The sequence below is a fragment of the Chionomys nivalis genome, chromosome 9 (assembly GCF_950005125.1).
Source record: "Chionomys nivalis chromosome 9, mChiNiv1.1, whole genome shotgun sequence".
NCBI classification, from domain to species: Eukaryota; Metazoa; Chordata; class Mammalia; order Rodentia; family Cricetidae; genus Chionomys; species Chionomys nivalis.
This window is the reverse complement of record NC_080094.1, coordinates 24,330,326-24,343,458: the sequence shown is the minus strand read 5'-3', so window position 1 is coordinate 24,343,458 and position 13,133 is coordinate 24,330,326. Positions and strand designations below refer to the sequence as shown.

The 13,133-nt window shown below is 47.1% G+C and overlaps 1 protein-coding gene across 1 annotated transcript; it reads right to left on the bottom strand.

Moving 5' to 3' along the window:
• Positions 1-497: 497 nt before the first annotated feature.
• On the bottom strand, positions 498-12,316 carry Commd7 (COMM domain containing 7). Its single transcript, XM_057781088.1, has 9 exons — positions 12,135-12,316; positions 8,519-8,572; positions 8,156-8,258; positions 3,910-3,966; positions 3,788-3,825; positions 3,210-3,300; positions 2,510-2,559; positions 1,520-1,568; positions 498-859 (listed from the first exon to the last, which is right to left on the bottom strand). Exons 1-9 carry the CDS (start codon positions 12,216-12,218, stop codon positions 783-785), a joined length of 603 nt encoding a protein of 200 aa, XP_057637071.1. The 5' UTR covers positions 12,219-12,316; the 3' UTR covers positions 498-782.
• Positions 12,317-13,133: the final 817 nt, after the last annotated feature.

Here is a 13,133-nt window from a genome sequence, read left to right as displayed (position 1 = left end):
AGCAGGAAGCACTCTTAACCACAGGGCCATCAATCTAGCCCCCATGGCTGACTTGACTTGAGACAGGATCTCACTTTGGTGCCTTGACTGAGCTCTAACTTTTGGTGATCTTCCTGTCTCTGCTTCCTCAGTGCCAGGGGTGCAGGTTATCTGTGCCTATAACAGCTTGGGTGTTTCTTCCAGCCTGAGGAGAAAGACGATTAGTAGATTCAGATCTTTCTTTAGAAACTATTTTCCTTTTAATTTACCATTTAACCAAAAGGTGGTTGGAAACAAAATAACCTAAGATGGCCTTGAAAGTCCTACCTCCTTCTAACACAAAAGGATAGCCCAGAAATTCTGACAGGGGCTCGCCTCAGTTGTTTCCAGAGAAGACTCAACAGCACCAGCTGGTAATGCCCCTCCCCCTCCAAATACAGTGTGAACTGACAGGGTCTCTCCACACAAACCATCCATGCCGCCTGTCTCTTCCTCAGCCACAAACAAGCACTCAGCCATCTGACTGAAGAAACCATTCGTTCACGCTGTTTAATGGGAAGTGACAATAACCCCAAAGAAAGGGCAATCCCAGCAGTCAGAGCTGGTACGGAGTATCGAGGTGCACAACTCATCCCAGGAGCTGGGAGGTGGCGGCTCCCTTGAGGAGTTTACAGAGGAATCCCGCAGGATGCCTCAAGTACTGTGTCCTGTTTTTTCAGAAATTGCACCTGGGCTCCCAAGGTGGTAGGACCCTTGGAGCAGCCATTAGGGAAGAGGCAGGAGCAAGTCCACGAGAATCAGGATCAGCTGAGGCACTCCATGCTTGCTCTGACTCGTTCCATCTCATGCAGGAAACTGTAGAACTGAGGCAAGGTTAATTCTGGGGAGAGAAAATTTAGTTTGAGGTGAGTGTTTCCAAAGCCACAGACTCATCACCCAGGGAAATCCATTTCTCCTCGCAGTCACTGTATTTCTGTGACGGGGAGCCAGCCGGGGGCCTTGTGTAAACAGGGCTCCTCCCTAGGCTGACATCTGTTTTCTTTGGTACAGCTCAGCAGCTCACACGTTCTTTTTGTGGTGCTGGGAACCAAACCCCGGCCTATAGCAGCCTAGGCAAGGGCTCCACTGCATGCAGCTAAGTGGCTCCTAATGGATAATCCATCAGAATAAGGAACCTACAGTCTTGACCATGCAGGGCCCCAGCCCTAAGAACTGAAGTGTGTATACAAAGCACCAGGCAGAAGCAGGGAGAGTTTACCAGTGGACATCCTTCGGGATGTTCAGGGATGTTCACAAGAGTCTCTTACTCCCAGTCTGTTCCATTTTAGCCCCTCCCCATCCTTTTCCCTTTTACTCAGGGTTTCCAGACTCCGAACAGCTTGGTAACAGCCCTGACTCTATGCTTCATGAGAGGGAAGGAGTGGATGGGCGCTCTAGAGCTTGGTGATGACCTTGTCTTAGACCGGCTGTGTCAGGCAGACTTCAGCAGCTCAGGCGACTGAAGGAAGTGGAAAGCTTCCAAACAGGGCTCCAGACTCACCTATATACACGTTTTCAGCTTGTTTTCCTTTCTTAACCACCAACTTTAACTAAAAGGAAAGAGGGGAAAAAGAAAAAGTGAAGAAAATAAATAACATAAATTAAAATGATGGGCGGGCCAGCACGAAGGCTCAATGGGTGTCTCTGGGGGTGGGCTTTAAGGTCTCAAAAGCTCATGCCAGGCCTAGGCTTTCTTCCTCTCTCTTCCTGCTGCCTGTGGATCAGGAAGTAGAACTCCGGTCTACTCTCCAGCACCATGTCTACCTGCACGCTGCTGCTGCTGCTGCTGCTGGAATAACCTCTGAAACTGGAAGCAAGCCCCCAGTTAAATGTTTTCCTTTCTAAGAGTTGCCATGGTTAGGGCTGAGAGATGGCTCAATGGGTTAGGACTACTGGCTGCTTTCCCAGAGGACCTTGGTTCAATTCCCAGCGCCCACATGACAGCTTACAACTGTCTGTAACTTCAGTTCCAATGAATCCCACATCCTCAGACCAATACAGATAAAATTAAAAAAAAAAAAAAAAAAGAGTTGCCATGGTCATGGTGTTTCTTGCAATAGAACACTGACTAACACAAAACCCAATGCAGCTTTAATTAAAAAAAAAAAAAAAAATGAGGCAAGGCCTCATAAAGCACAAACTGGCTCTGAACTTTCTCCTTTAAAAAAATCATTCATTCATTCATTTATTTATTTAATGTGCATTGGTGTCTTGCCTGCATGTATGTCTGTGTGAAAGTGCTGTATCCCCTGAAACAGGAGTTACAGACAGTTATGAGCTGCCATGTGGGTGCTGGGGATTGAACCTAGGACCTCTGGAAGAGTAGCCAGTGCTCTTAACTGCTGAGCCATCTCGCCAGGCCCCTGGCCTTGAACTTTTGATGTTTGAACCTCCTGAGTATGGAGATTCCAGGCCTGTGCCACCATGCTCAGCTTTTAATAACTTTTAACCAGGTTGAAATCCTCCCCATGGCCACTGCCCAGAGACTTACCTGTAAAAATATGCTTCCCACTTTCTCTAGTTCACTGCTTCCAGACGTCACTGTGGCACAAAGAAAAGAACTCTAAGTGGCTGGCTTCTTCTACAGAGCTCACTATAGCGGGCTATCTGGAGCAGCCGTGTCGGAGTGAACCCAGCACCAGGGATGGGGGTGGCTGAAGGCAGTCAGCTGGCTGGCCCCCAAGATCTGCGGGAGCTGGAGAAATGGCACACGCTGCCGCTCCTCCAGAGGACCCGGGTTCAGTTCCCAGCACCCACGTGGCAGCTCCCAACTGTCTGTGACTCCAAGAGCTGACACCCTCTCACAAATATACATGTGGAAAAAAAAAAAAAAAAACAACAAAACCAAATATACATGTGGGCCAAACAGCAATGCATGTAAGATAAATAAATAAATTTAAAAAAGAAAGAGGGCTGGAGAGATGGCTCAGCAGTTAAGAGCACTGGCTGTTCTTCCAGAGGTCCTGAGTTCAATTCCTAGCATCTACGTGGTGGCTCACAGCCATCTATAATAGGATCTGATGCCCTCTTCTGGTCTGCAAGCATACATGCAGAGCACTCATACATAAAATATAAATAAATAAAATTAAAAACAACAACAACAAGTCTTCCCCACCCAGGCTCTCAAAAGTCTCTGCAGTTCAGGCCTAGCACAGCTGAACATGTGACCAGGAATGGATCTATCTAGTTACCTCCAAATCGCCACTCCATATCAATCAGCTGGTTAATCATCAGGGTCTGACCTATGGCCCACTGTGCAAGGGCTGAGGCGTTCTGCTTCCACTGGAAGAAAAGCAAAGGCCAGTGTCATCAGAGTGGGGGCCATCAGTCCCTATCCTCTGCTCCAAGCAAGCAATGCTCAGGACTCAACAAAGAGGGAAGAAAGCAGAGCTAAGGGCTGAGTCTACAGGCACGCACATATCCAGGGGCACGCACATAGCACATATCCGGGACACGGCAGGAATGCGTCTTTCAACAGCCGAGGCTGGCCTTGAGTCTCACTCCCAGTGCTGGGATTATAAGCGTGTACCACTAAACTCAGTTGAAATTTTTTCATCCCAAAATTTAATCCAATTGCAACAACAATGGCATTAATGTTCAAGCCAAAGGAAAAGAAGAGGGCTTGCCCTAAGCAGGTGTGTCATTCTTGCGAGGCTGACTGGAGGGAGAATGGGATGGTTTTGTCTTACTCAGCATTTTCCCCCCTTTCCTTTCCTTTTCTTTCATGAAACAAAAGCCAGGATCTTAACCTTGATTAACAGAATTATACCTTTTCAGAAAAGTAAGTGGCTTTCTCCTCACTGAGACCTGTAAGAGAACAGAAATGATAATCAACATAACAAAGAGCTCAAAGAGCTCGGAGGCCTCCCCCTCCCCCCTCTGGCAACCTACCTAGAGTCAGGAGATCAGCCTGCACCTGCTCTGCAGTGAGGCCCTTCTTCAATGCACCTTGCAGGCAAGGGAGAAACCAGAAAGTGTAAATGAGTGCATGGGTCAGTAAGAAGGATCAGTTGGGCCCAACCTACGCGACACAGAAGACAAATGCAATACACTTCAGGACGGTCTCCAGTGGCGGGAGAGAAAATGCGGCCCTGAAACCACTGTGGTGCAGGGCACAACCTCTTCACTGTCACTGCACTGTGGAGTCAGTCGCCCTCAGGGATGCTGGACTAAGAGAGAGACAACAGGAAAGGCTGGGTCTGAGACAGGTCGGTGGAGGGAGAACGAGCAAGGCTACAGCCCTGGGTAGAGCACAGCAGCCTGAAACAAAGTTTAGTTAGAACTGGAGTGCAGCCAGGCATGGAGGCGCATGACTTTAATCCCAGCACTCAGGAGGCAGAGGCGGGCGGATCTTTTAGTTTGAGGCCACTCTGGTATACAGAGCGAGTTCCAGGAAAGCCAAGGCTACACAGAGAAACCCTGTCTTGGAAAGCCAAAAAAAGAAAAAAAAAAAAAAAAAAAAAAAAAAAAAGGAAGACAAAAAGAAGAGGAGGAGAAGAAGAGGAAGAAGAAGAATAAAAATAAAAAGAAACATGGAGTCCACATTGAGTACTAAAAGGTCAATGTACCAGAGGAAAGCTGGAAAAGTTGACAGTCCAGGGGCCAAAGGCCAACGTCAGTCATTTGTAGGAAAATAGCACTCCCATGCCTTAGGGATATGGGAAAATTTGTGTGCTCTTTCTCTCTTAGCAAAAATAAGAACAAGAAAGAAATCACACACACATACAGAGTGAGAGAGAGAAACATACAGTCTGTGAGCACTGTTAGAAGGGGATCATTCTTTCATTCTACCTGACTACAGATAAAACATGTTGGGGAGTAGGGATGGGAAATTACTTTTTAATAGAAAATACAAGTCAGTACTGGATCACCTCTAGGGACCAGACAGCTTGCTAGGGACAAGCAGCAGCTTAAATTAGGTCCGGACTGGCGATAACCCTGAAGGGCAGCTGCCACTCAACTGTCTCTCTTCTGTTTTGTTTCCCCTGGTGCTGGAGACTGAAGCCAGCTCTGCCACTGAGCTGTTTATCGTCAGCGCATCTTTCTCCACCCTTCCAACAGTGAACTCCAGGAGCCCCCTCAGCTCCATTTCATCCCCAAGAAAGGTGATTATCAGAGGTGAAGAACTTGGGCCAAGGACTCCACAAAGAGCAAGCAAGGAGCGCAGAGGGCCCCACCCCCAAGCAACCAAATAAAAGCAGGTTAGGGCCCTATCTGGACCCTGCTGAGTGGGAGAACAATGGCCATAAGCAACACAATGCAGCAGATAATGAGGAACCAAGAGCACAGGCTGCAAGATTTCCTTTCAGATAGGATAGTGGCCTGTGCTTATCTTTCACAGATAGATAACTGGGCATTCCAGAATGAAATGCTGTCTTGCTACTTGCTTTAAACAAATACAGTTTGGAGAGCGGTGAGGGGCAGTGAAATAATTCGGGGAAGGGTTGGTAGCTGTTCCAGTGGGATGTTTTTAAGAACTACATAAAATGCTAGGCATAGTAGTGCATGCCTTTAGTTGCAGCATTCTGGATGCTGAGGAAGGCAGGTCTCTTAAGTTTCAGGCTAGCCTGGACTACCTTGCAAGTTCTAGACCAGTCAAGGCTACATGTAAGCCCTATCTCACAAATCCAAAATACCAAACCAAACTACTCATACACTAGTGTGGTGTAATTCCAGTATTCGGGTAGCTGAGGCAGGAGACTTGTTAGTCAGATGCCAGTTTGTGTTGCAGATTGAAACCCTGTCTCAAAAGAAGAAACTGGACTCAGAAAGCAGAGGCAGGTGGATCTCTGTGAGTTTGAGAGCAGCCTGGTCTACACAGTGAGATTCAGAACAGGCAGGGCTACACAGTAAGGCTTTGTCTCAAAAACAAACAAACAAACAAACCAAAAAGCAAAACACTAATGACTTCTCCAGTGCTTTGACTTGACAGTCTCTTTACCCAGTGCAGCTAAACTGGTTCCCCAGTGCCAAGACTGGGGCTGGTCGTACAGGAAGACCTTCTGGCTGCAGGAAGTGAGTTCCCTTTCAGCAATAACAGGCCACATTACAACTAGTCAACTAATTTAATGGTAGAAGGATGTGGACTGTCTTCTTTTTTTTTTCCTGCCTTTGTTTTGAGAACGAGAGAGTAATGAGAGAGAGACAGAGAGAGTAATGTTAGGTAGCACAGGCTGGCTTCAAACTTGTGATCTTCCTGACTCAGCCTCACATGCGTTGGAATTATAGGCATGAGGCACACCAGCAATCTTTATATTTTTATTTTTAATCTATCATAAAAATATAATAGGCTAGCTGGGTGGTGACACAAGCCTGTAATCCCAGCACTTGGGAGGTAGAAGCAAGTGAATCTCTGTAAGTTGGAGGCCAGCCTGGTCTACAGAGCAAGTTCCAGGGCAGCCAGGGCTAAAAGAGAAACACTGTCTCAGAAAACCAAAAAATAAATGAATGAATAAAAAAAAAATCAGACTGATATTTCCATGAAATGCAATAAAAATTAATTTCGAGAGACATGAACAAAAAAGGCACTCAGGATATAAGCCCTGCTCATATTTTGTGATCCCAGAACTCAGAGGCTGGGACAGTAAGAATGTTGATAGTTCAAAGCCACCCTGAGCTACAGAGTGAAACACTGTCTCCAAAAAACCCAAATAGCATAGTGAGTCAATAAAGCGCTGGGTAAGTATGGGGACTTGTGTTGGACCCCTAGAGCCCACTTAATAAAGCTGGGAATGGTGATGCTCACTTGTACTTCAGCACTGGGACCTGGCCAGGCAGACTACCCTAACAGGTGAGTTTCAGGCCAGTGATAGACCCTTCTCAAAAAACAAGGTGGTTGGCTCTGGTCTCCTCACATAGGCACATACCTGCACATATAGAAACATGCAAAAATAATAGTAACAAACAAAAAGGAAAAAATGAATTAATAAAACTGTTACACAGGGCAGTGGAGGCACACACCTTTAATTCCAGCACCCAGGAGGCAGAGGCTGAAGGATCTCTGTGAGTTTAAAATTAGCTTGGTCTATGGAGCCAGTTCTATGACAGAGAAACCCTGTCTCAGAAAAAAAAAAAATTCCATTACACTGTTACACATGGTGGTGCACACCTTTAATCCCAGCACCCACTCTGTGAGTTTAAGGCTCTCTTGATCTACACAGGGAACTCCAAGACAGCCAAAGCTACATAAACACGGTCTCAAAATAAGCAAACAAAAAGTATTATGGGATAGGGGTTGGGGAAGAGCTCTTAGCATGGGGGAGACCCTGGATTTTAGTTCTAGTATCACACCACAAAAAGAAAAGAACCATTTATGGTAGGGCATACATTTGATCCCAAAGGCAGAGGCAGGAGGCTCTCTGAGCTGGAGACCATTCTCTACATAGCAAATTTCAAGACTGTCAGGGTTACATAGTGAGACTCTGTTCTCAGACAGACAGAGAGAGACAGAGAGAGATTCAATGACACTGGACAGCCCTGTCCTTCAGTTTCTGAACTTAGGGAATGGATGGCCGAACCCAGAATGCAGACCCAGCGTGAGCTTTCATGGCCTCTCTGCTGTGTCAGCAAGCTGTACTTGGGTTCACAGGTCCCTTAGAACACTACAAATTAGCCGGGCGGTGGTGGCACACACCTTTAATCCCAGCACTTGGGAGGCAGAGGCAGGTGGATCTCTGTGAGTTTGAGACCAGCCTGGTCTACAGAGCTAGTTCCAGGACAGGCTCCAAAGCCACAGAGAAACCTTGTCTCGAAAAACAAAAAACAAAAAACAAACAAACAAACAAAAAAGAATATTACAAATCCCTCAGATAAAATGTACAATATTGGCATATAATCAATGGGCCTCTTTGAGAAGAATAAACAAAAACTGCCTGTCCATGTTGCATACAGCCATGATTTTTAAAAACGTTTAAGGCTTATGCTGTCCCTCCTCACTTTAAAAATGTTTTTGATCCTTGGATGGTTGGTTGAGTCCACAGACGCAGACCATGGTGAGCTGTGACATTTACCTCCTTACCCAGATTCTGTGTGCCCTGCCATGTCTGGCTTTTACTGGGTGCTGCTTGGACGACTCCACAACTAAAGGAAGGCTCATGTAGCAGTGTTGTCTTTTTGGAGCTGCTGAGAGTCAACTCACCATTCGGAACCAGAAGGAGGCTTTTCACGATGCTTTTGAGGGGGCCAAGACTGATCTGATTAGTAGTGGCAAATTCAGAGAGCTGAGCCAGCAAGCGTTCCACCTGCAGAGAGGGGACAACACAGACCTTTCCTTACCTTTTAAAAAGATTTGCTTTATTTATGTGCATGAGTATTCTGCCTGCATGCATGTTTCACGGGATCCATGAAACAAGAATTACAGAGGGCTGTGAGCTGCCACGTGGGTTCTGGGAACAGAACCCAGGCCCTTTATAAGTGCAGCCAGCACCCAGACCTTCTTTAAGATCTCAGACCTTTAGATCCATGTTGGCAAAACCTCCTCAGCACAAAATGCCTCACTCACCTCTTTAGGTTCGGTTAGGAAATGAAAAAGCACTTCTGTCAGGGCTGAGAACTGCTGCAAAAGGACAACACAGAACATCAGCACCACTCCTGTCCCCTGCTGCCCACCCCCAGTGTGCCTGCCACATTCGTCTCTATTCCAACTAGTATGCCACACACCGTCCCACTGTATAGGCTTTTGAAAGAGAAGGACAGAATCAGATAGCTTGATGATCCACATTTTATTAATTCTTGGGGTTTTTGTTGTTGTTGTTTTTGTTTTGTTTTTGAAGACAGGATTTCTCTGTGTAGCCTTGGCTGTGCTGGTGCTCGCTCTGTAGACCAAGCTAGCCTCAAATTCACAGAGATCTGCCTGCCTCTGCCTCCCAATTCTTTGAGAATTTTATACACTGTGTTTTTATCATGTTCACCCTTCCCCTTTTATTTATGGGGGTGGGTCATGGGGGGGCAGTCATAGAACAGCTTTCAAGAACTGGATCTCACCTTCTACTTTGAGGCCGGGTCTCTCTTTTTTGTTTTTGAGACAGGGTCTCACTGTGTATCCCTGACAGGCCTGAAGCTTGATAGGTAGACCAACCTGGCCTTGAACTCTCAGAGACCTGCCTACCTCTGCCTCCTCCTGTTGGGATTAAAGGCCAAACATTTACTATTAGTAGTGTGTGTGGAAGGACCCAGAAAATCCCTTGCTGTCTTCCCCTGAGATGCTAGTTCTTTGGTTCTGGATTCTGTTGCTGTTTTGAGGGCGAGTGTCACTGTGTGGCACTGGTTTATAGATCGAGGCCAGCCAGGTCTCCATAGTGAGACCCTGTCTAAAAATAAACAAAAATAATAATAAAATAAAATAAAGGTGTATAGTCGGGTGGTGGTGGTGCTCACCTTTAATCCCAACACTCGGGAGGCAGAGGCAGGTGAATCTCTGGTTCAAGGCCAGCCTGGTCTACAGAGTGAGTTCCGGGACAGCACTGAGACAAAGAGAACCCCTGTTCCAAAAAACAAAAGAAGAAAGCAATTTAAAAATCAAATCAAATAAATAAGAAAATAAAGGTGTGTGGTACAATGACCACCTCTGAAGCAGGGTCTGTTCTCTTGTTTCTTCTGCTGAGAATGAACATTCCCCGGGGGGCATCACACACCTATGATTTGCAGTCTTGATAAGAAACACAGACTTCCCCTTCATTTCTTGATACAGCCTTTGTCTTCACAGCATCTTAACTCCTGCTAAATGCACGGGAAGTACTTGTTGTGGAAGTCTTCTTATGCTGCTGCCTTGCCCAGGAAATGCTCATCAGCTAACTCTCCCTACCAAAATCTTAACTACTATCAAAAGCAAACAACAAGAGAACTGCTCAGTGTCAGGAAAAGTCAGCCAGTGAAAGGATACACTCCTTCATTGACCAGACAACCTTCCTAGAGGATGATGTCATACTACACATGCAATTTTAACGACAATCAGAGCCCCAGAACCATGAATTCCTCTGCTGAGAGTAAGTGGCTCATAACTGTTCCATCCATGCTTACACAGACCTTTCTCCCTGGAAAGCACTGTTCATGAACAAAGAACAGAGGCTCAGCCAGGCAAGGTAGTGCACTCCTGCAATTGCACACAGCACTTGGGGAGGCAGAAGCAGGAGGATCACTACAGAGTGAGACCTTGCCTCAAGAAACAAACAAACCAGGCCACAACTTTTGCGACCCTAGCACAGTACTCAGGAGGCTGAGGCAGGAGGATTGTGAATTTGAAGTTCATATAGGCTACACAGTAAAATGGTTAAAGTTAATTTTTTTTTTTTTTTTTTTTTTTTAAGATCTGTACCTGTAGGCACAGTGTAATCTCAGCTATTCTGGGGGTTGAGGAAGGAGGATTCTAAATTCAAGGCCAGTCTGGGCAATTTATTGAGAATCAGACTCAAACAAACAAGGTCAGACATGGTAGTTTATCCTAGAATCCTAGCCCTGGAAGGCAAAGGAAGGAGGATTACTTTCAGTTCCAGGCCATGCAGTGGAGGTGCACACCTTTAATCCCAGCACTCTGGAGGCAGAGGCAGGCAGATCTCAGTAAGTTGGAGGTCAGCCTGGTCTACCAAGTGAGTTCCAGGACAGCTAGGACTATAACACAGAGAAACATTGTCTTGAAAGAACAACAACAACAAAAAGATCTTGGGGCTGCAAGATGGCTCGGTTGGCATAGGCACCTGATTTCAGTCCTTGCGACTTGCATAGTAGTGGGACAGCGCCAAAGCCAACTCCCAAATAACCTAAACTGGGCGGTGGAGGCGCACGCCTTTAATCCTAGCACTCGGGTGGCAGAGGCAGGCGGATCTCTGTGAGTTCGAGGCTAGCCTGATCTACAGAGTGAGTTCCAGGACAGGCTCTAAAACTACAGCGAAACCCTGTCTTGAAAAACCAAAAAAAAAAAAAAAAAAGAAAAAAGAAAAAAAAACCAACTTTTTTTTTTTTTTTTAAATAGTAGAAGCTTCCTTTCTTTTTTTTTTCTTTTTTTCTATTTTTTGGTTTTTCGAGACAGGGTTTCTCTGTGGCTTTGGAGTCTGTCCTGGAACTAGCTCTTGTAGACCAGACTGGTCTCGAACTCAGAGATTCACCTGCCTCTGCCTCCCAAGTGCTGGGATTAAAGGCGTGCGCCACCGCCGCCCGGCCCTTTCTTTTTTTGTTACAAAAAGTCTTCCAGAGAACTGTGGTAATGGAAAAACATTAGCTACTTCCCTTTGAAGTCTGACAACTTGGTTCTGAATTCCTGACTCCAGACTTGCAATTTTTCTGCTTCAGCCTCTCAAGGGGTGGCGCAACAGGCATGTACTATCAATAGATCTTATTTTTGTTACTTATTTTGAGACAGGATCTCACTATGTAACCCTAACTGGCCTGAAACTCATTATATAGAAGAGACTGGTTTTGAATTTACAGAGATTTGACTTCCCAGGCCTCCAGAATGTTGGGATTAAAGTGAGCACTAGGCTGTCCTGCATAGTTTGGTTATTTCTCAAACAGGCCTACTAAGTGTGTGGGGAAGTTGAGGACCTCAGCTCCTCGGAAGTTAAGACCCATTCTGGGAAAGAGCACGTAGTACATTTAGAGGGGTGAAGGGTTATATATTTATCTACTTTGTTTTTTGACAGGAGGTCTCATGTAGTTCAGATTGGCCTTGAAAGCTGGATCGGAATTCCTGCGGTCACCTAAGTACTGGTATTGACAAGGACCACTGTAACACGTTTATTTCGGCAGGAGAACAGGATGGTCCCAGATCCCTGACTTAGCTAATTCCCGCAGTCTGAACAGGAGGTGGCATTCCGAGCTCCACAACATACCGGACAGGGCCTCGAAAGCAAGCACCGTTCCTTTCCGGCACTGGGAAGGGGTGTGGTCGCCGGTCCCGTCTGAGCCTCTTCCGGCTCAGGCCCAGAGCCCCACTCGGGCCTGGCCACACTGATGCCCACACTCGGCTTGCAGTCCACCTGCTCCGCTAATCTCTTCAACCCGGGGCCCCTCGGAATCCCCTCATTCCCATCTCCAGGAACCTACAGATCTGGTGCCCAGGGGTCCCCATCTCCGGAGCGAGCCTGCCCACTCCTGAGCCCCTCCCGCGCCCAGGCGAGGCCCACCTGCGCGCCCAGCTGGTTCAGCTGCTGCATGTCGCCGCGCACGGCCTCGGGCACCGGGTCCTGCATGCAATGCAGGCGACCCATGGCGCCAGGAGCCCCGCAGCCCAGCAGCGGCGCTCTCTTCCTCCTCCCCGGCGTCGCTGCGCTTCCGCAGCCGCACTTTCGCCACACTCCCAGCTGCCGCCGTTCTCGGGACCGCGCACGCGCGGCCGCCGGGCTCCAGGAACCGCTCTGAGGCTCGCGCTTGGATTCCCGGTCGCTGCCTGGATGATCCAGTGTAAAGCGCTTGACCATCGGAGCCTCAATTTCAGCGTATAATGTTAACTGGGGTGACTGCCGGGGTTTTCATCTGCCAAAATCTTTGAACTCAGAGCTTGGCGCATAGGCATTCCTCAGTCAATGGCTGGTTGCTATCCTTATCATTGCTGTTAAGTATTGGGTAAATCTACCTATTAAATATATCTACCATTTCTCTTTCCTATATACATTTGGAATTAGTGTCATCTGCACAATTTGGTATAGCTACCAATTACTGGGCCCCACCAGCAACCAAGCTTGTAGAGAGAGCAGAATCTCCAGCCCCTGGGTGAGTGCTAACCTCACCTTCATATGAGAGGAGAAAATGGAAATCTACTCCCTCGGTCCTAGGACCTGTCCCCCCACCTAAGCAAGGGCTGCATCTGGCACTGAGTCTAGCCTGATAGTACCTGGGAGCTACGTAGAAACCTGGGGTAGAATTGGCTGTCCTGAGACAGTTTGAGCTTCCACACTTCTCTGAAAAGTCCCTTTGGAAACGTTGACAAAAGTCTTCTGTCCAGAGACTTAGTGTATCCAGGAGTGGTCAACTTACAGGACACGTGTGGCCAAAAGACAGCTATGATTTGTCCCAACACAAAACTATAAGCTTACTTAAAACATGAAACTGGGTTTAGCGGTGCAGGCCTTTATTTAATCCCAGCACTCAAGAGGTAAAGGTAGGCAGATCGCTGTAAGTTTGAG

Bases quoted from the DNA above. Each gene is read 5' to 3' on its own strand.
- Commd7 (XM_057781088.1), bottom strand. From the start codon at position 12,218: ATGGGTCGCCTGCATTGCATGCAGGACCCGGTGCCCGAGGCCGTGCGC. The intron at 2,560-3,209 runs GTAACTAGATAG...TTTGTGCCACAG, and splicing joins TATGGAGTGGCGATTTGGAG to TGACGTCTGGAAGCAGTGAA. The intron at 860-1,519 runs GTGAGTCTGGAG...TTCTCTCCCCAG, and splicing joins AGCTGAAAACGTGTATATAG to AATTAACCTTGCCTCAGTTC.